Here is a 22,316-nt window from a genome sequence, read left to right on the forward strand (position 1 = left end):
TTCAGCAGGGGTAACTGTAACCTCTGTGGGACCGTTTATTGATAGATGCTCTTAGATTCAGCCTCTTTATGATATACAACTACAGACTTGGAGCCTACACACGAAGATTGCAACTGTTGAGCACTCAGGAACAGAAGGAAAGAAATTTGAATGACATTAAATAGCTTAAGGCATGCTGTCGTTGTTATACCCTGGCAGTATTACCTTTAAGCTGGAAAGGATGCGCTGTTCTTGCATTCAGTCATTGTTGAACTGTAAAACAAAGCACCAATGGCACTCTGTAGCATGATGCAGGGCAAGTTTATTTTGCCAAGAAATTTCTGCTGAAGTGTCGTCTGATCTTAATATTGAAGCAGATGAACAAAGTTCGTTATGATATCAGGGCAATGGTGATAAAGAATGAACTGTAGAAGTAGATAAAAAGTAGCTTTCCAGCCTTGACAAGCCTCTCTCTAGACTCTTGATCCATTATATTTCTGATTCTTTTTTTTTTTAAATGGTATTTAAGGGGCTAGGAAATCGGTTTCAGAAAGAAAAGATGCAAGACTTGCTTGCATAGAGATAGTCAGTAGAGTAAATTCAAATTATCTTTTAAAATGGATTAGGCAGTTCATAGTTAAGAATTGAATGGAGATCAATTTTGTTTTTTAAAAACTCATTTCCACACAATGGCTTTAAGGCATTTTTAGCTGATATACTGAAATTCTCTTTCACTTAATTTTTATTAATATTTGAGAGGGTCCATGCACATAATTCTAAAATGTTCTGTCTAAAATATTCTAGGGAGATGGAAATATGTTGATGAATTGAATGTAATGGCCAGACTGTAGCGAGTATGGGACCCTATGTATACTAATTTACAGAAACTATAGAGACAAGGTGGTTGGTGGAGCTGTGATAGGAAGGGTTGTTAACAAGCTGTTACCTATTTCTCTGTTCCTTCTTAAGGTAAGAAGGCACTCTGTGATTATTAACTGTGTGTATGTCTTACCAGTCATCAGAAGCGTGTATTCGAGACAGTGAGAAATGTTAACCAAGTTGTCAAGCAGAGATCCATGACTCCATCGCCAATGAATATCCCAGGCTCTAACCAGTCCTCTGCTATGAACTCAGTCATGTCTAGCTGTGTCAGCACTCCACGTTCCAGTTTCTATGGGGGAGACATCTCTAACATTATGATAGACAACAAGACCAATAGCATCATCCTTGAGACAGAATCTTCTGACAATGGGTCAGTACTGTAGCACTGGGCTTTGGTTTTGCATTGTTTCTGACATAAAGGCAAAGCATTTCCGTTTTCCTCTTTTTGTCTTACATTATGCAGTTAACAAAGTGACTTACATCTTCAAAAGTTACTTTATTTTGTGCTTATAGTTCTTGAGACATAGTCATTTAAAGGTATTGGTGAATGTCTCAAAGTGTCACGTGGAAGTTTTAAGCATCTCTAAGAATTTTTTTTTCTCCCTCTTTTTTTTTTTTTTTTTTTTTTTGGTGTGTGTCCTCTGTTATGCTTTAGAAATGAAGAGAGGATGAAGAAGCCTGGAACTCCGGGGACTCCAGGCTCCAGTGACCTAGAGACTGCCCTTCGTAGGCTGTCCCTCAGGCGGGAGAATTACCTCTCGGAGCGGAAGTTCTTCGAAGAAGAGCAGGAAAGGAAGCTGCGGGAACTGGCAGAAAAGGGCGAGCTCCATAGCGGTTCCGTTACCCCCACAGAGAGCATCATGTCACTGGGCACTCACTCCAGATTTTCAGAATTCACTGGATATTCAGGAATGTCTATCAGCAGTCGCTCCTACCTGCCAGAAAAGCTTCAGATTGTGAAACCACTAGAAGGTGATAACAAAGGGCCTCGGCCTTTATCTGTTGTTCTTAGTGACTCTTTGTGGTCTCTTATCCATCACCAGAAAGCAGGAAATCTTTGCAATACATATTCTTTTTACTTTAGAGACAGTAATCCACGCTGTTGGTTTGAAATCTTCTAACTACTACATTTTTCCTCAAGCCTTAAAAGTGTTAGGAAACAATTCTGTCCAAGGCAGTAAAATAAATGTTAAAGGCCACACATGCATCAGCAGTGCAGCCTTACGTCTGACCTAAATCTCAATGTTGCCGTTTCGTACTTAGAAAAGGAAGGTGGTTGAGTATCTGAAATCTAAGCAGATCAAATCTCAGTTCTGCAAATAAGAGTCTGGAAAGACTTTTACCTACTTCAAATAATCCACTTGATCTAATAGGACTATTTTTATGATTAAAAATTACCTCTGGACTTTAATTGACTGTTTGAGCGGCCACACATGAGTCTTTCTAGCTTTGAGTTTCGTGTGTGAAATAGGGGTTTTTTTAAAGTCAAATTTCCTCCATATATTGTCTCAAGAAAAAGGCAAGATATAGGTAGATGGTAGTCAGGGCTAGAGCTTTATTTCAAAGTCCAATACTGTAGTCTGTTTAACAAAGCTGACAGAGCACATATAGTATAGTCTGCCTGGCTTTCTTCAGTCCTTTCAGGTTGTTGCTGGAAGTTAGTTGAGTAAATTCCTTCAGGTTTTAAACAAAATGAAGCTGTTTTGCTATAGTGCTTCATAGATATGCTAGTTACATAATTTAGCTTTCGTTTCTCTCTCTCTTTTCCTTTGACAGAACTCTTGTGTTACATTACATTGTCTGTTTGTGTTTTAATTGCAAAAGTTCCTTTCTTCATCTTTTTAGAACAAATTTATTTCATCTATAAGGAGCATTTAGCATGATGCACATTCAGAAGCAAAAAACCATTATTGTGTCCTGAAGAAAGTGATGTGCTGTATCTATCTATTCAAATGAAACTATAGCCATAGCGCACAAGTCCATACTGTTTAGCAGAGTTTAGTAGTTTGTTTTCATGACTGCTTTTAAATGGTCATAAAAATTCTTGTACCATATGAGGGAAGGGATGATCCAGCTTTGTTTCAGTTACTGGTTGCTACCACTGTAATAGATTTCTGTCACCATCCCATTATATCTGCTTTTTTCTTCCAATAAACTCTTAAAGTCTTTATCATCTTTCTATCTGTCTGGGTTTTTTTTCCTGGTTTTGTTCATTGTTCTCACTGGGTCATTTTTTTCCTTAAAATTATTGCACCTTTTAAAGTACTTCTCATGTTTGGTTTTACATCTCATTTGTAGTATGTTTGTATCTGCCTGTTTCATAAGCTTAGTGTTTGTTATCTTTTATTAAATATGTGTTTATGATTCTGTTCCTCACTTCAGCTTAGTTTCTTTCCCAAGTATTTTTCATGAGAGTTAAATTTTTTTTTTCAACTTCACGGATACTTTTCAAATTACTGGGGCAAAATAGTCTGCTGTACCTGCAGACTGTTATCAGTAGTTGTGCTTTTGGTTTTTATTACTGTTTTCCTAAGGGTGCTCATGCCATAAAATGGCGAAAGAAAAAATCAGTTCTGAAATACATTTCAGGTTAGTCGCTTCTACTCCTTTAAAGCAATCTTTTAAATCCCACAGTAAAATAAATAGGGTGACAGAAGCACTAAGAAATTGATCTTCTTCTTTTGTACCTTCTTAAAAAAAAAAAAAACAAAACACACAAACACTTTCTTTTAGTCTAATAGAATGATCGCTTGATTTGTCTTGCTTTAGTTACAGTCTGGTGGGTTTTTTGTTTTGGTTTGGTTTTTGTTTTTAAACTGTGCATCTGCAGTTTGTTGTACCATAAGCACTAAATAGCCCACTCCCTGTGTCCTGTAGGAAAACTAGAACTTTGGACTGATTATGTCTTCACTCACTTTGTTGCAATTGTGGCAGCAACACATCATGAATTTCCAAGCTTTCTCTGACCTCCATACAATACATGGTGCAGATATCAGGAATAGAAAAACAAACTCTATTCATTTTATTTTGCTTTTAAATTTCTTCTCACTTCAGCCTGGCAGTCCCACTGTTGCACACTAATTCCCTCATGGCAGATTTTTCTGATAGCATAATTTACAAAACGGTCTAGTAGAAGCCTGGGACTGAATATAGGCCAAGGTGTTGTATTCCCCCCTTCAATTTGCCTTTTTTTTTTTTTTAAAAAAAGCATAAGGTAGCTCACAACTGTTGCATTGCTTTCTGCATTAGTGTTAATTTTCTGTATGGAAAAGTTAAAGCTCCCTTACACACATTTTATGAGATCAAGATTAAAGTAATAGAGGTGGGGAGAAACTCAGATATTCTCCTTTTTGTGATGAAGCTTTTGTGATGAACTTTGATTTCCAGTTTCCAAAAGAAACTAATAACATGTAGTGTCAATAGAAATATTAAAGCTCAAAACGCAGATATTCTGGTGAATATATTTCCATAGGAAGGGTATAAAATATTATCAATTTAATGCTTGTAATCTGCGGAGTTTTTCTGAGTATAAGTTTTGGTGAGGTTTACGGTGAAAAAGATTACATCTTCAGAAGCTTGCATGTAGAAGTTAATTAGCAACAGGATTTTATACTTGCATGCAGTGGAGAAAGAAATTTTGATTTCCAGTGTTTTTCTGTAACTGTTGAGGGTATTGTCGTACAGCAAGTCTTCACTTAAGACTTGACAATATCTGGCACTTCTCCACACTCTGGAATATTTCTTTTATTCAGAAGCTTGACCTTTGTGACAATTCAGTAATAAATACAAGTTGTAGGGATGTTCTCTTCCTTAGAGTTATTTATTTTGGGGTCGTAATGGTTTCTGCTTCTTGAGCCTCAAGGGTACCAATCAGTCTAAATCCTCTTTACTCCCTCAAAAATTACATTAAAAAAAAAAAAATTTAAAATAGCGCCATTATCCAAAGTAATCTAGCAGATCCAATTATTCTGAGCTAAAAATTACATGTTTTAAAAAGTGAGATAGACTTAATTAAAATGCTACTTACTGATCCCAGTCGTGCTAAACAAAGACATTTTCCCCATTCACTTACTGTTTACAATAAACTTCCTGTAATGCAATATCCTTGTTGTGAAATGACAATTTTCCTCATTCCATGGGATTTTTCTCAGATGCAAAATAATGTGTATAAGAGCCATCCCTTCCCTAGTTATTGCAGTGGTTTAGATTTCTACATATACCATGCAACAAACTGAACATTCTTGGTCTTTGAGTTCTGGCCAGACATTTGTATGCCAGCTTGTTGAATGAGTCAGTGTTCTGCTTTGGGGAGAGGGGACAGGAACAAGACAACAAAAACTGCTCTGATTTGAGCTGGCAAAGATGAAAGTAAAGATGTTTTGTTTGTGTCATAGGACCTGGAATGACTAGTTTTAAGTCACACGTTACAACACAGTAGTGATTGCTGGGCACGTAAGAAAACTTAGGCCCTTGCGAGCAGTGTTTAATCACTACTTGAGGAATCAGATAAATCCTCCTTGATTTCAGTGGGCCCATCTCAGTGTGTATATCAATTTAATCTGATACATTTCTGTTTCTGACTCATTGTCTCCTATTGAATGCTGAATATTGAATGCTTTTCTCTGTAAAATGCACCTCTTCCCTTGCTCAAAACATTTTTCTGCCAAGGACAAAGCTACAGGTACAGTAGCATTTAGTTATGTAGTAGTTGACTTCTTGTAGCACAGGGGCTCATGTAGGGGCCGTACAAGTATTTAGACTTGATGTATAAGTCAGAGGTACTATCTGCTCACCCATGGCCTGGAGTTGATGTGGCTTTCTAACGTATGGTAGAAAGCTGAAATTGCTGTGTAATCTGTGTGACTGTGCTGTCCTCCTGTTAGCCACTGGTAGTAAATTCTAGCACGTTTCTAGCACCTTTCTTAGTGTGAGCTTAATGTGGGAGTATGGGGTATATGTTCCTCTTAGAGCTTTCTGTGATGGTGCTCAAATAAACTGTTAAATGTTAATTCCCTCTACTCCTACTCAATCCTTTGAATTTTGGGGGTTAAGAATATAAATGGGGGGAGGGTATGTGCGTGTGCACAAGTAGACCACATCTTACCACCAGACTTTACCTATCTAAATGCTTATGTGATCAGTTTATTTCATATTGATCTGGAAATGATGAAGACTAGGTGAAGCAGTTTTGCCTTGTAGCTTGTCTTCCAAGGAATATTAAAGCCTAGAAATATTAAACCCAGAAACATTAAAGGTTTGGAGCTCCCAAACCTTTGGTCTTCTGGATAAATGAAGTGGGATTTTCTGCCTTTTATTTAGATCCTGGATTGATTACTGATTTATTTTGGTTGTCTTTGTTTTCTCTTTCAAGGTTCTGCCACTTTGCACCACTGGCAGCAGCTGGCTCAGCCTCATCTGGGTGGGATCCTGGACCCAAGGCCCGGGGTTGTCACTAAGGGCTTCAGGACACTGGACCTAGACCTGGATGAAGTGTACTGCCTTAATGACTATGAGGAAGATGAGACAGGTGACATTTCTTACAAGGGCCTAACTACCTCGACGCCAGTTCAGCACACAGAGACCTCAGGTGAGAGGTCACAAGCACAAGTGACTGTTTCAGACAACAAGAATAACCCCCGCCAATCTCAGGCTTTCACAGAGGAGATGCAGGAGTCCGCGACTGACGATGATGAGGGGTCTGGTGAGGGAAACTCATTAAGTCCAGTAAAACTGACATCTTTACAGGATTTTGATTACTGGGCCATTCTCGCATCTCTCCAGAACAGCATCCATAGTATTGCTTTGTGTGTAGCATCTGCACGTTAATGCGTGCAGTAGTTAGAACATAACCATTCTAACATTGGCTCAAAAATCCTTTCTTTAATAATCTTTTAATTTGACTTTTTTTTTCAGTAACAGCATCTGTGGTCAACATTTTACTCTATTTTGATAAGAGAAGGCTGCTAAAAGGAAGTGGTTCGTTCACAAACCTTTGTGGGGCATGTATGCAACTTGTATGTGTATTTAGTGCAAGCTCTTCAGTGTATATAATGTATAGACAATATATGTTTTGTGTGGCTATAGTGCAGATATTCTTCTGTTCATAAGAGGTGATGCCATGCTTTAGATTTTTGTACTTTGGGAAAAAAACCAAAGACTAAGTGATGACAAAAAGTGCATCTAAGTTGCCTTTGCTGAAACAAATGGAAGTGCCTTGAAAATCAAGCAAAGAAATTCTGCAAGTTTAATTCAGTTACCTCAGATACAGTTACCTGTTTTTAAATTCCCTTTGAGATAAAGAATTAAGAGAGTGTTTTTATGCAGAGAATAATGACATTTCCCTCATTCCCTCTCCACCACTCTGTTAAATTCTATCCTTCCTATTTATACCATATTAAGACTTAAACATTTTAAAGTGACGCAGTACTGCATGACTCATTAGATACTCTGAACTGACATTTGTGGTCTATTATTGCACAAGGCTACAGGTTCTTAGACTACAGATGTGTTTTGAGTTTTTGTGGTTTCTTTTTTTGTTGTTGTTTTGGGGGGGTGTTGTTTGTTTTAATAAGCTATATAGGAGTGTTAGTCCTCGTTAAGATTTGCCACTGGTAAAGAATTGTATTTAGTCCAGAATCAGAAAACTTCCAGAACTCCTTTTTCTTCAGACATCTTGTTTTCACATATATACTTTAAATGGGGACGCTTCCTTCCCCCTCCTTTTTCTGGAATAGATCATAATTTATTATTTGACTGGTTTTTGGAAGATTAGATTGTCTCAGGGGTAGACAATAGTATTTGTTATTTTCATGAAGTGCAGGGTATCCTCAGCTCTCACGGAAATGGCAGTTCAGCGCTTTCAGCTATTGAATATAAGCTACTTTTTGCCGTCAGTTGTATTAAGATTAAACTTAGAATCATAGAATGGTTTAGTTTGGAAAAGACCCTTAAGTTCATTGAGTCCAACCGTAGTCTAACACTACCAAGTCCACCACTAACCCATGTCCCTAAGCACCACATCTACACACCTTGTAAATACCTCCAGGGATGGTGACTCAGCCACTTCCTTGGGCAGCCTGTTCCAGTGCTTGAACATTCAAACTCTTCAACTTCCCTGTCCATTGGCAAAAATTGTCTTTATTCTATGAGATCTATTGCCCAGGGATAATGATTATTAACTTTTTATATTAATACGGAAATAAATAATGCCTTCACAGGAGTTGTGTACAGTTTTGGATATTATCCAGGTGTTTATCATTTTGAAGAGTCTAAATAACAGCAGCAAGAAAAGCTGGAGATCTAGGAAACGTGGACTGAAATAATCAAAGACTGAAATAACTGGCATTTTTTAGGGTCTATGGAATAAAAAATTGAAGAAAAGATATGATTAATTTTAAAGGGAACAAGCAGTTCTTCATGTACTCAGGATATAGTAATTGTGCAAAAAAAAAAGCTATTTGGGTTACGCTTTGGGCGAAGGATTTTCTAATTGTAAGAATATTCAACACAGGAACATGTCAAATTTGGAAACCTTGTTGTCACAGACTATACATAGACAGGGATATAGATATAGTTTAGGTTTTTTGGTTGTTTTTTTAGACCGGATTAGTAAAACATCTGTGGGTAATGATTTGGAAGAGTTCCTTATTTGGAATAGAAAAATAAATGTAGACCTGCGCTATGGTTACAAACTGGCAAGAAAGACTAGCATTTCCTTCCATTTCCTTTCTCCATTACAATTTGAATACAGGTCACTGTTATTAACAGGTTATTCCCTAGTAACTCCTGATTTTGCCTGGGAGAACTCTAGTTATCTCAGACAAGGTTTTTAAGCATATTCCCTACCTTCTAAATTGGCAAGTAGATAAAATCTATGAAATTGTTCTAGTAATCTTATTTCATTGTCTATTGTTTGCTGAGTAATTTTGATACATTACAGAAATAGAGAATTGGTCAATATGAATAACTTTGATGTGTAGAATAAACAAATGCACTGAAAACTTCAATTTCCCATTCTTTATCCTTCCTCCAGATTGCCCAGCTGCTTAGGATTTAGGAGTATCCATGAGCCACCACATCATTATTAGTTGCGTTGCTCAAATGAAGTAAAGATACTGCTGTATCTGCTTTTTGTTGAAGCAATTTGTCAGGTGATATAGAAGGAGAAGATAATTGTGAATGTTTTCAGAGTAGGCACTTATTAATGTGACAGTGCTTCTTAGGATCCACAGTCTGCCCACTGAAGAATACTTTTGGGGAGGAGAGGCGTGTGCTTAGCTTATGAATTTATTTTGTATTTAAATATTGTGCAGCCATTGCTCCTCTTGAAAAAACCTCCTCAGCATTCTTTCTACCTCTCCTAGATTTCTCTGTAAGAAATGCAATGCAGGTAGGGGTGTGTATCGACATGCATTTCCTTAGAGGCCTGTCACAAGCGCAAGGTTATGACCTCATTGCTTGCATGATTCCAGGGGAGATTCCAGGCAGCAATGTACAGAATAAGCTCTTGCTAGAGAATGTGGAAGCAAAATAAAAAGGGAAGGAGAGAAATGTCTTGGATACAATGTTTAGTGATAGTGCTTTTGCTTGTAATCCAGGATAGCTTCATTGTGGAAAAACCTAGCTCAAGAGGTTCATAAAAGCCAGAAAGTATCTCCCTACAATTGCCGTTGGCAGGCCATAGAGTGTGCCAGTCTAGAGCTACAGGTCTTCTCAGGTTAGTGAAAACAAAACATCTTTGGAATTACAGGAATTCTGGACCATTCCCAGAAGGTGTAAGTCATCTTAGTTTTTTGGGTAGGTGTCTGCTTCATTTGATACGTATGCTTTGAGGGTTGTATTTTGCCATTTTTTCACTGGAGATGTTCTCTGATAGAGTACTATGAGGTCCTGTTTTTACTGCCATTTTGTGGGCATGTAGACTGCTGCTCGAGATGAGCCTTAACAGAAGTCATTTTAACATCCAGACCCAGGAGAACAAACATTGCTGGTAGTGCCAAAAATGTCTTGTAGCCAAAATAAATGTATTCAGAACAGAATATCAGTTGTTTCTTGTTGAGTGATGGATAGAGTCAGAAATCATCCTGACTAAATAAGAAAAAGTTATGATCCTTGAATTTTCCTGTCCCTATGTTAAGACCTACATAGTATCCATTGATACGTAAAATAACTTTCTCACCATATATGCAGATTGTATGTCAATCATGGCACTGAACATTTCAGAAGAAATTAACACACATGTAATTTATGACCTGCAGTTGGTCTGTCAGAGCTACATACTGTGTGTGGGCTCAGTAATTTAATGGAAGATTGTAAATTCCAGAATCGCAGTTCTAGCCTAATACCCAGGAATAGTTTGAAATTTGTATATCACTTGAGTAGACTCTCAGCATAATTGGAATGGTAAAGAAGTTATAGGACACAGCATTGTTAATACCATATAGGACAAGTAATTTTGTAGCACAAATTTTTAGTAACCTCAATATATTTTTTTTTATTCTTTGAAACTGTAGTATATTATAAAGTGTACAGATTCTGTTTTGGGGGGAGGGGTTGTTGGGGTTTTTTTGTTTTGTGTTTTTTAATTCATTGCCTTTCAGGTTTCCCTTAAACAAAAAACCCCAAGCCATTCAAAGCACTTAATAATATTGTGAATGTTCTCATTTTGAAGTTGGAAGGGCTACACTTGATTCAGCATGTGCTTAATTGCATGCTAGTTTTGGGTGCACGAACGGGTCTTTCATTACTTGTGTTTGTTAGTTCCACTGATTGATTGCTTTGAACAGACATGTGTGCAGCATTACGGGATCAGCCCTCTTGTTTTTCATGTTTAGACCTTGACAATGACATGGAGATCTTTCCAAATAGATGCCTAAAATCACGAAAACACGTAATGAATGTCTTATGTTTGCGTTGTTTTTAGCAGGATTACTATACATGCTTCTAAGAGGTTACCGTTGTTCAAAAAGCAATAAATGTTGTGACTCTTCTTAGAACTAAGGTATTGATGCATATTTAAATATATTTTATTTTCAGATGGCGTGAATATTTCACAGTAGTTACTTCTTTAAGAAAAATCTGTCAGCATTTGCTATCTGTGCTGTTAAAATGCTAGAATTTTAATTTGGGAGCTTAGCCTGCATAAAATCATGTTGAAGACACATGAAATACATTGAAGTCTTTTTACATCTGTGCTTCATGGTTATATACATACGAGAAGAAGACCTCAGCCAGAAGAAAGCTAAGAAAATACTGTCCAAAGAATACCTGCCTTGGTTCAGTTTTTCATCTCTTGCTGTTTCCAAAGGCAAAATAAATGGAAAGTTTGGAAATGCAGATATTCAGAAAATAATTTTATTGTCAATTTTTTAAGAAACATAACACGAGTAATGCTTCTGGCACAGATGTATGGATTCTTGGAGCATTCACGGTTACCCCTGAAACCAGTGTTTTCTGAAGGACATTCTAGCAGTATTTTCTGAAGGACATCTGAAGGCACCTAAACGCCTTTAGGAGAGCGCCATGCTCACATTTTACAGCTGTTGTGTTTATCACCCATCTCCATTTTGTTTTAGTAGTTAACCCAGGCATCAACTCCATCATACCCTATATTCTCCCTGTTCTGTCAGCCGGGAGTTTTCAGTACAGATAGCACTGGGTATCAGAGCTTTCACCTTCAGTCACCTGGAGGGATGAAGTCTGCTGAATTTAGAGAGTACATGAAGCAGCTGTCTTGTCCTGTGAATCCTAATGAGGTGTTGTGACTTAGTTTTCAGGAAATTTCACCTTACCAAAGAATGGCGGTGGCATAGACCGGCAAAAGTGAATTTCTTAGCTTGTATCCCGAATGATGACACTGGAGGAAAAAAGTGCCTCTTAATGGTCCTTCATTGTTATCCTCTTCCAAAGCAGGCAGAGCTTTTTTTTCTACTCAGCAATAAAATAAACTTCTAATGCTTTAAAACACCATCTCCTTCTGTTGCTCTAAGGACTCCCCAACCTGATTGTCATTCCATCCCTGTCTCACCAGCCTGTGCTAAAGAGATGTCCAAATTCCACTGCGCTCTCTGCTGAAAGAGCAGGGAACCAGGTTTCCTCCTTTTGTTAAAACATGCCAAAGAAATGATGAGCGGAGTGGCTTGCTTCAGAGTTGGGCTAAAACTTTACCTTTGTGCCAGTCTGGATCAAGCCATATTCTGAAGATTTCTGTTGCTTTTTGTTGCTTTTCTGGGGAGTTTTTTGGGGGTTTTTTAAAGTTCATTTTTGCATAAATCTGTATTTGCCAGAAGAGATATTTATATAAAATGCAAAGATTCACTGGCCTCTGTGAGCTCTCTGCCTCCTCAGTATTCATCTAGCATAACAGTGAATTTGAGTTTGGAACCAATGGTACAAAAATCAATGGTGTTTTAGTATAGCTGCCTCTTACAAATCTTCCTCAAACTCAGTTTGTCTGACGCCTTTATGTGGGGCAGGCCACTGGTTTACCTACTGTAACTTTGTACCTTTCGCTGCACGAGCTGGTTAAAAATCCAGATTAAAGAGTCTTCTGAGGGTTCCCAAAGCAGAAGATCGTGGCCTAAACTCATCTGTTTTGCTGTTTGCACAACATAAGCTCTGAGAACTGAAGCTGGATCTGAAACAGCTCTGAGCTATATAAAATCAGCTTTGTGTTTTGAGTGGGGAAAGCTCTGTTTTACCAGAAGATGGAGCTCTCTGCAGTCGGTTTGACTAGTACCTGCCTTTTTCTGCAATATTTTAAAAGATGTTTTTACAACAGTGTTTGTGCTTACAGGAGAGTCTCTTTCAGCTATAATGTTTTGCGTTTTTTCCAAAATGCCTAAGAATTGTTTGAGAAAGCTTAATAAGGTAAAGAATCATTAATTACTGAGAGACAAAACACGATCCACCATCAATCTAAGGTTTAGCTTGAATTTTAATTTAGGGGAAAAATGCACATACAGTTTAGTTTATGGTTTCCTGATGGATGAAATTACGTGATGTTTCTGTAAATTTTGTTAAACACTGAATTATGTACAGATTCTTTTTCATACAGATATGAAGCCTCATTGTTAATCATCTACTACTTTGAAAAAGAGGGTGTAAATAAAACATTTGGTTTCAGACACAGTCACATGGAGCAGATGTTTGTATTTAAAATAATACTTGGCTGTACGTATATGTGAAGATAGTCTCTCTTATTATAAACTTATGTATTACTTCCTCACAAACTTATACCAACTCAGGAGATGGCCATTCTTATGGGAAATTACTAGGTTAGGAATTAATCATTTTGTTTCTATTTTATAAACTTTGTTCATTTACAGCAACAGGTTTTCACTCTCCTTGTATATGTCCAAAGGATGGAAAATGCTACAGCAGTATGATACACCCCATTGTTGACTGATGGAGAATGAAGCTGGTGCAGGACTTTCTTAGTGGTATTTGAGGGCGGAATACATTATTGGAAATTGATCTTTTTTTTTTTAAATAATTTCAATTTGTTTCCTCTTATTAGAGTCAGTGATTTCTCTACTTTTAGCAGCCTTCTCCTATCTCTGACTCATTAATGGCAATGAGTCTTGCTTTTGCTAATGCAGCTATGTATCTTCAGTGTGCCTGTTTCCAATCTGAGGGGATGCCCAATGGATATTACAAATGGGGAAGATGCACTTACTGTATTACAGCTATGTGCTTTGGGTTGAGCTTGCAATCTTAAACCAGCATTGCTTTATTCTGTTTTCTATTCATCATCCAGGGATAATTGCTTTGTTTCTACTTGATTTATGTTGAAGTCCTTTGTTTTCTCTAAATAACCAATTTTTTCATGTCCAGTTATTTGAGCTTTTTCTCCAGATTTTCTTTTAACTCTTTACAATATGGAGAGAATCATGATTGCTAGGCTGTGCTCCCTTATAATAGCTTTTATAGTGCTCACACTAATCTCTAAAGCAACTGGATTCCTGAAGCATCATAATTACCATCTCTGGAGGTGAAGTAGAGCTTGTTGTTATGTTATGCTGTGCTAACATTTGAGTGTGTTAACATGACACTCCAGTGGGTTTTTTTTTAGAAATATCCTTTAATGTACAGCAGTACATTCCAGCACTAACTAGAAGTTCTCTCACGTTGTTTGCTTAGCCACTTCTGCTTCCACTGTTCACACTCCCCATGCTCTAGCCTTCACACACTGCTTATATGTGTTCTTAAAGGACTACCTAACTGCACACACTATTTTGGAGCTGTGATACTATATATATGAAAAAGGGAACACAGCCACGATTAAGACTTGCCTTGCTTCTGCTAAGCATCTCTGGAAGTTCAGAATGGTGTCTGGTCTAGTTGGTCTGTCTGTCTGTCCTTTGCAATGTGTCGAGTACTTGCGTACTGTGGTATTAAAATGTGGCTTAATCGAGGAATGGCTCAAAGGGTTGGGTAGGACTGAGAGGGAGGGGGCTGCACACGGTTTTATTGTGCATGTCTTTTGACCACTGCTAAGTTTTGTTACTAAGAAGAGAACCTATGCAATCATGATATCTTTGATGTAATATTTAACTCCGGGTGTTTTTCAACCAGCTTTTCAGATGCATGGCTCTTAAATTTTGTAGTTATTTTGCAATGGCCACAGCTGCATTATACAGCAGGTTAGTATATTCACAGAAGTATTTCTGCTAAGAAGAAAGAAATTGGCCTAAGTCCTTTGTTTTTTTAAATTGAGCTGTATTGCTTCTTTCCCAGATTACTGATCTACTGACAGAGTGGCATCTTTACAGCCGCATTTGTGGAGAAAATTATTTGCTACACTGTTTACAAATATTAAAAAACTGCTATATTGTGCAGCTGAGGATGTACATTCTTAAAGACCTAAACACATGCACAAGAGAAATGTCACAGATGTACAGTAGTGGATCCAAAAAACTACCACTTTCCTTACTGTGGATATGAAAAGTCAGAGACAGAGAAACAGTAATATGTTTATAATAACCCTTCCCTGCCCCAACAATCTATATTCCTGTAGCATTAGCAAGCTGGATCCATTACTGAGAAGTAATGGGGATACCTTTTTGTGGTTCAATCTAAAAGCTGAAATGCACGAGCATTCAGAAAATCTTAGTGCTCCTGAGCTGGTACTAGAAAATGCTGCTTGTAATTTCCCACTGATGCAAGTTGCTAGTTTAGATGAGGACTAGCATTTCAAGCATTGCCTTGCCTAAATTTGGTTTGAGAAAGGCTTATATGCAGTGTTAGTGACCATGGGGAAGTTTCAAGCAGACCCTTTTAGCACTGGCCTTGGAGTCCTAGGTGTGTTTGTTTTGGAGAACAGGTGTCTGTTAGAACACTGTAGCACTTGTGTATTTCACTTTTCTTGCATTGATCCCATCCGAGGTACCTCATCACTTTTTGCATCTGTCTTATCAGCACACAGAAGTTTGGTTTTCCCCTTTTCTGTGTAAAATGCAAAGAATTTGCTTTTTTTTAATTTAGTACCTCATCCTGGGAAGTGCATGTCACAAACCAACTCCACCTTCACCTTCACCACCTGCCGCATTCTGCACCCTTCCGATGAACTCACACGAGTCACACCAAGGTAAGGGTTTCCCGTGATGGCAAAGCCTTCAGCTCTGTCAGAGTTTTCCCTGTAAGGAAATGCAAAGTAATGGCATAAGCAAAAGCATTAGCCGCATTGGTGAATTACAACACACCTCCAAGTTATTCCTCCCATTTTGAGTTACCTCAACCTGATTTTATTTGAGAGGCATGCGTAGTGTTTTAGAAAGCCATCCAAAATATCTTAGATTTTGTTGTCTCTAGTTAAAATATTGCAGGATCAGACATAGCTAAGTTGGCTTCCAGTATCCAAACCTGACTACCCTTGATCCCAAACTAGTTGTAGTCCTCATGTGTGAATGCGCAGAATGTGGTCTCTCACAAAAAATACGAGAGAGATTTTTCCGGGGAGGAAAAATCTAAATCTTTGATGCAGAAGAAAAAGGGATGCGCAAGTAAAGAAATCCAGGAAGTACATGAGGAATGGAGGAGGAAATACGCTTTAATCAAAAACAGGGAGCTGTCTATTTTGTTCCTTAGTGTAATTGTTGGAAATGAGTTCATAGCAGCCAGACTGAAACTAATGAACTGGCTTAATAATAGCAATTGGCATGTATATGCAGTACATGCCGATAGAAGGCAATTCTATAGCCTTACAGAAGGTGAAGATCTGAGAACCAGAGAGGATGAGTGAATTTCATACCTAAAGAGGGAACTTCTCTTCCTTAGCAAATCAGTATTTAAAGAATGTTTTTTTCTGTTTAGAAGGACAATGCCTCATCGCTTTCTCTGCCCCTTCCAGCTCCTGTGTGGGAGTGTACCATTGTGTAGGTCCCATTCAGAGATGATGTGTCTAGACCTGTTAGACATGAGATGAGCACTGATTACCTAAGGAACACGTGAAAAGTAAGGGTATTAAATATGAAAACCTGCGAGGTGGAAAGGAAATGGATGATGAATAAATATAACTTTTCTAATTCACTTTCTGAACTTAGTTAATCGTGGCCTGGCTGTTTTTTCTTTACTCTTTTCTGTCTTCCTCTCCCCTCAACACTGTTACTGAAGAGATCCTTTTATATGGCTGCAGTTCTATTTTAATTTTTTTATTATTGTTGAATTGCTGTTAATTATGGTCATAATAAACTCCTTGATTACGTTGGTTGCTAAATCTAACAAGTCAGCCATAACTGACAGCTAAATTCAGTACATTTTCAGGTGCCTTAGTTACGCCAAAGTTCATCATTCATTCAGGAGGAAAAAAAAGCAAAATAAACAAAATTATGTTTTCAGCAGACATGTTTAAGGAGCTCCTCCTTACCAACTATAAACGATTCTTCACAGGTCATGTGAGGAGGACGAGGAAACTGCATTATGTCTCGTTATGCTGAGAGGAGGTATAGGGCAGACACTATGACCCAGCGTGGCAGGGGGTGAGCAACACTGCCAACAGCGTCCATGTTGGCAGGGTCACGTACAAGGAATGCTAGTGTGTGTGGCACCAGCTAACCCAGAGAGTTTTGATATTTACCTACCTGATTGCGTTTTAACCTAGCCTCTAACCCAGGTGACTAGCTCTAACCTGACTAAATTTTATCTAGCTAAATGAGGTGCTCATTTATTTGTTTCTTTTCTCAATCTAACCCTGAAACTGTCACTGGGCTGAGTTGCTGAGTCCAGTTTGAGTCTGTTTCTGTGGTTGTGTCCAGGCTGCTCTGCAGCGTTGGTTCAGTTTGATGGGAAAAATATTTCCTGGTTAAAGCAATACCAAAATGATCAAACAAAAAAAAGGCAACACGTACATAACAACCGCTTTCTTGCAGGGATGTATCTTTTTTTTTATTGCACTGTGGTGTGTACCTGTGCTGACAAATTAGTAGAAATACTAATCTAAATATCTGTGCAACTGAGATCTGGAGCTGTTGGAATTAATAAGCCATTGGGGTACTGTAGTTTTCATCTCATGACTAGGATAGCTTAGAAGCTTGATAATTAACACCCTATGTCTGGGTTTCCAAAATGTACTTGGTCCTACCCTGTAGAAAGTCAATTCACGAAAGTAAGTTCTCTTTCTCTTTCTTCTCCCTCCCTCATGCTTTTCAAGACGACTTCTGTATTCCTGTGTTTAGCCAGTGTGGGAGATGCATCACAGTGGCTGTCACTGCTCTTTAGTTCCACCATGAACTGGAATCAGAGCTATGAAGATGCAGCTTTAGTCAATGCTTAAGAGAAGAATTGTGAACTAACTTCTCCTTTCCACTCAGCCTTGCCTTGAGAGTGCATGTGTGCGCTGCTGCAGTGGGCATGTGTGGCCTCCTTAGCTCTGCTGTGAGGAGTCCTTCTCCCCTGCTGCTGATTCAGTCCAGGCAGAATGAAGAGGACGTAAGGAGAGCTTGCCTTAGCATATCTGCTACGTGCACTGGCAGCCACAGCACATGGGGGTGCAAGAAGACCAATTCTAAAGCCACTTAGCAAGGCTGCTTTTCAAATTACACCATTCTCAATACTAGTTTTCTCAAACGTGTTTCACTACAGTTTACAAGTAGGAATATATGGGATTCCTCTTGTTGAATCGCAACTGGAGGGTAAAAATTATTTGGCAGTTTTGCTTGCTTATGGTAGAAGTTGTACAGTTCCAAATCACTCTAGAGATCATGTTGATCGGATCGTATTTAATCATGGAGAGAAGACATGACTTGAGACTTCATATGACATCAGGCTAATATTCCCTTAATTAAGGAGTGCCTTAAAGATGTTAAAGTACTGCTGATTTTTAGAAGATCACTGGACAAAAGTTTGTAGTTATATTAACTCGTGTCAGCTCATCGCTATATACCATTAGACAAAGTTCTAAGCTCATCAGAAAGTGGCTCAGAACAAAATATTCCAGGATGTCTAACCTGACATTCGCAGTAGTCTTGGTTTCCCAGAGTTCATTAATGTAAGGTGAAATGAACTCTGGGAAGTTCATCAAATTCCAGCCAAGACATCATAGAATCATAGAACAGAATCATAGAATAGAATCATAGAATAGTTGGGTTGGAAGGGACCTTTAAAGGACATCTAGTCCAACCCCCCTGCCATGGGCAGGGACATCTTCGACTAGATCAGGTTGCCTAGAGCCCTGTCCATCCTGACCTTCAATGTTTCCAGGGATTGGGCATCTACCGCCTCTCCGGGAACCTGTTCCAGTGTTTCACCACCCTCACAGTAAAAAATTTGTTTCTTATACCTAGTCTAAATCTACCCTCTTTTAGTTTAAAACCATTCCCCCTTGTCCTGTTGCAACAGGCCTTGCTAAAAAGTTTGTCCCCATCTTTCTTACAAGCCCCCTTTAAGTACTGAAAGGCTGCAATAAGGTCTCCCCGGAGCCTTCTCTCCTCCAGGCTGAACAACCCCAACTCTCTCAGCCTTTCTTCATAGGAGAGGTGTTCCATCCCCCTGATCATTTTTGTGGCCCTCCTCTGGACCCGCTCCAACAGGTCCATGTCTTTTCTGTGCCGAGGGCTCCAGAGCTCTGGGTGCAGTACTCCAGGTGGGGTCTCACCAGAGCAGAGTAGAGGGGCAGAATCACCTCCCTCGACCTGCTGGCCACGCTTCTTCTGATGCAGCCCAGGATGCGGTTGGCCTTCTGGGCTGCGAGCGCACATTGTTGGGTCATGTCCAGCTTTTCATTCAGCAGTACCCCCAAGTCCTTCTCCTCAGGGCTGCTGTCAATCCCTTCATCTCCCAGCCTGTATTGATACCGGGGGGTTTGCCCCGACCCAGGTGCAGGACCTTGCACTTGGCCTTTTGTCCATATGGGCAAAAAGGATGCAATTCGTTCATTGGCCTGAGGCTCCTCTATACCTGGAAATCCAGGCAGATTGTCTCAGCGTGGCTTTTTGATGCATTTCTTGGTACAGAGAACCCAACTTAAGTTGAAGTTGCATGTTACAGCTGAGCTGATCCAACAGCGTGGCTCTGCTGAAAAGGGAAGATCCCGCTCTTTCCCCTGTTCCCCCCACTCCCAGCACTTAGTTTTCCTGCTGTCTTGCGTTGGCTCTGTTTTTTCTCTGACTCTTTGCTGAGTGTCTTCTACTTGCTAACCTGGCAAGATGAAGGGGAAGATTTCCTTCTTTGGACAGTGGTGAGCTCTCAGGTCAGTGAATTCTGTTAGCATCAAGTGTTACATTGTGCAAGACACTTTAAATGCCATTAGAGGGGATTAATCCATGACTAGGAAATACGATCGTGGAATTCACTTTTTCATGTATGTATATGTGGCAAAAATCATCATTTCAGCATGGTTAGAAATAGTTGGAAAGCTTTTTTTAGAGGTGCACGGAACCCTTGGGATTCTCCCAAATAGATATGAATTTGGAGTGTCATGGATGTCCCACGTGCCTTGTTGCTGAAACAACTAAGTACGCCGTGCCTTATTCAATGAATGGTATACCTTGGACTGCCATAAATTTCGAGTGGGAATTATGCATAGGTAAACATGCTGTGGCTAGCAAGGAACAAGTTTTTTAAGGATGGCACTGTAGTGCCAGAAACACTCAAACCTCAGTGTCCATGAGATCTCATATTGTGGCACAAAGGATTTGGAACGTCTCCTTTGTGTTGGTAATTCTTTGGAAATAGGTGCTGCATTGAGTCTGTGTTCATTCAGCTGGTCAGCTTACGGAGAGAGGACAGTCTACCAGCATGAATGTTATTTGATACGCCTCAGGAAATCCCAAGCCCGAATAACTAGCAGTAATGTGCTTAAGAAAACAAAATGGTGTAAGATAGCACTAAACATAAGTATGTAATGTCTGCCACTTGTTCTAAATGTGCAGATTATTGCCCATTTAACGTTTTCTTGTCAACTGCCTATACGTAGTTTATTTTGAGAACAAAGAACTCGAATTGGGGAGCAATTTAGCCGTGTTTCAAACTATAGAAATTAATGTTTTATGAAATTAAAAGTAGAATGGCTCTTTCGTATTTGGTTTGCTGCTGAGTTATCAGTTACCTATTGACCAATTTACAACCAAGAGCTTGACTGTATTTCCTCATCTCTTTTGATGACTATTCACACCACTGCACATCTCCATCAGAGATGCCCCATCCCCTTCCCCATAAATGAAAGCAAATTCAACAGAAGAAGGGAAGAAGTGTTTGACCTTACAGAAGTCCATGTTTGTGACAATGCCAGCTTCCAGCAGCTTTGCTACAAGTGCTTTTGTAGCAAATACATTCCTCTCCTCCCTTGCTGCTCTTTCTGCTATGACCCAGCAGTACTAGAAGGACTAGCAGTTCTGTGTGCTCAGAAGTGACACTAAAAGGTAAATCTGTCTTGCTTATACCATCGGTCAAGTCCCCCAGCTTCCTTGTCTCATGGAAGCAACTGGGAGTTGTGACAGCCAGTAGATCAAGAAGGAAAACTGAAGGTGTTGATCACAAACGTGTCAATTTAATAGTTTATCAGAAGAAATGTGGTGGTGTTGGGGAATGCATTAATCCCATGAGACTGAGTGGTGAAGTATGCAAAGTGGAGAGATGCGTTTTGTAAGAGATGACCTTTTTGCACTTGTCATCATATTTGCAAGGAGCTGGGAACTGTCAGTTTCCCATGCACTCTCAAAATGGATAAAAGGCCCTGTTCAGGGTTAAAAATCTTGGCTTGCAATAAGTTTTAATTCCCTAGTGGAGAGAATAATTTGCCTGCTCTTTTGCTTTCAGCCTTAACGCAGCACCTACTCCAGCTTGTGGCAGCATTAGCAATTTGAAAGGCACCCCGGTGGCTACTCCCTGTACTCCTCGGCGTCTCAGTTTGGCTGAATCCTTCACTAACCTCCGGGAATCCACAACAACGATGAGCACGTCTCTGGGGCTGGTGTGGCTGCTGAAGGAAAGGGGCATCTCAGCAGCAGTGTACAATCCGCAGAGCTGGGACAGAGCCAGCAAAGGCACCCTCCTGAACACATACCCCCCTAAAATGGCGATCATTCCTTCCACTCCACCAAACTCACCTATGCAGACACCATCGTCATCCCCTCCATCTTTTGAGTTCAAGTGCACCAGCCCACCTTATGACAACTTCTTGGCTTCGAAGCCTGCTAGTTCAATCTTGAAAGAGGTGAGGAATAAAAAGAACATCAGGAACAGTGAAAGTCAGACTGACGTGTCTGTTTCCAACCTTAATCTCGTGGACAAAGTCAAGAGGTTTGGTATCGCCAAAGTTGTCAGTTCAGGGCAAACGTCAGCTCCTCCTTTAACTGATGACCAGGGACCTCTTCTCTGTGGGGCACAAGGACCAGTGAGGGCCCTTGTTCCTGGAGGCCTGGCACCAGATGGTCTCCCATTGGGCTGCCCTGCCGTGACCAGTGCCATCGGAGGCATCCAGCTGAACACTGGCATCCGAAGGAATCGGAGCTTCCCCACCATGGTGGGTTCCAGCATGCAGATGAAAGGCCCGACGTCTCTCACTTCGGGGATCCTCATGGGAACCAAGCTACCGAAGCAAACTAGCTTACGATGAAGGACTTTATTTTTACAGCTAGTCTTTTTAAATAAAAATACTCAGATTCTTTCTCTGACCTTCTTTTCCTTTCCCCACCACCCCTTCATTGCCTCTTGAGTTTGACAAATCAACTTCGTGCCTAATGGGAGAAATGTGTAAACTTTGTATAAAATGTGTAAATATGTACCAGATCTATTATAACTAATTGGATTATTTTACTGTTCAATTGAGTGCAAAAGGCTCTATGTTATGATTGCTGTATTAAGGTTAACTTGCTAACCTTTTGAAAAGGTTTTTTAAGATGCACTGAAAAAAACGAACAAAACCAACAAAAAATAACTTGACTAGGAAAATGTGGATTCTGTAGCTAGCCTAACTTGAGTCGAAGGTGCATGGGAAGCTATTGAATGTGTGTTGTGAG

At 39.5% G+C, this 22,316-nt stretch overlaps 1 protein-coding gene across 3 annotated transcripts in view; it reads left to right on the forward strand.

Moving 5' to 3' along the window:
* The window catches only part of TRAK1 (trafficking protein, kinesin binding 1), a 72,518-nt gene extending 50,605 nt beyond the window's left edge, over positions 1–21,913 (forward strand). For 2 of the 3 annotated variants that reach the window (XM_009577441.1, XM_009577449.1), the window contains exons 11-13: positions 995–1,231; positions 1,517–1,833; positions 6,233–6,687. In XM_009577441.1, coding sequence (XP_009575736.1) covers positions 995–1,231; positions 1,517–1,833; positions 6,233–6,687 — 1,009 coding nt within the window. Of the gene's footprint in view, positions 1–994; positions 1,232–1,516; positions 1,834–6,232; positions 6,688–15,345; positions 15,449–21,114 lie in introns of those variants that run through there. The other variant, XM_009577434.1, reaches the window with a different exon arrangement.
* The last annotated feature ends 403 nt before the right edge of the window (positions 21,914–22,316 follow it).

This window comes from Fulmarus glacialis, unplaced genomic scaffold (genome assembly GCF_000690835.1).
Source record: "Fulmarus glacialis isolate BGI_N327 unplaced genomic scaffold, ASM69083v1 scaffold1960, whole genome shotgun sequence".
Classification (NCBI taxonomy): domain Eukaryota; kingdom Metazoa; phylum Chordata; class Aves; order Procellariiformes; family Procellariidae; genus Fulmarus; species Fulmarus glacialis.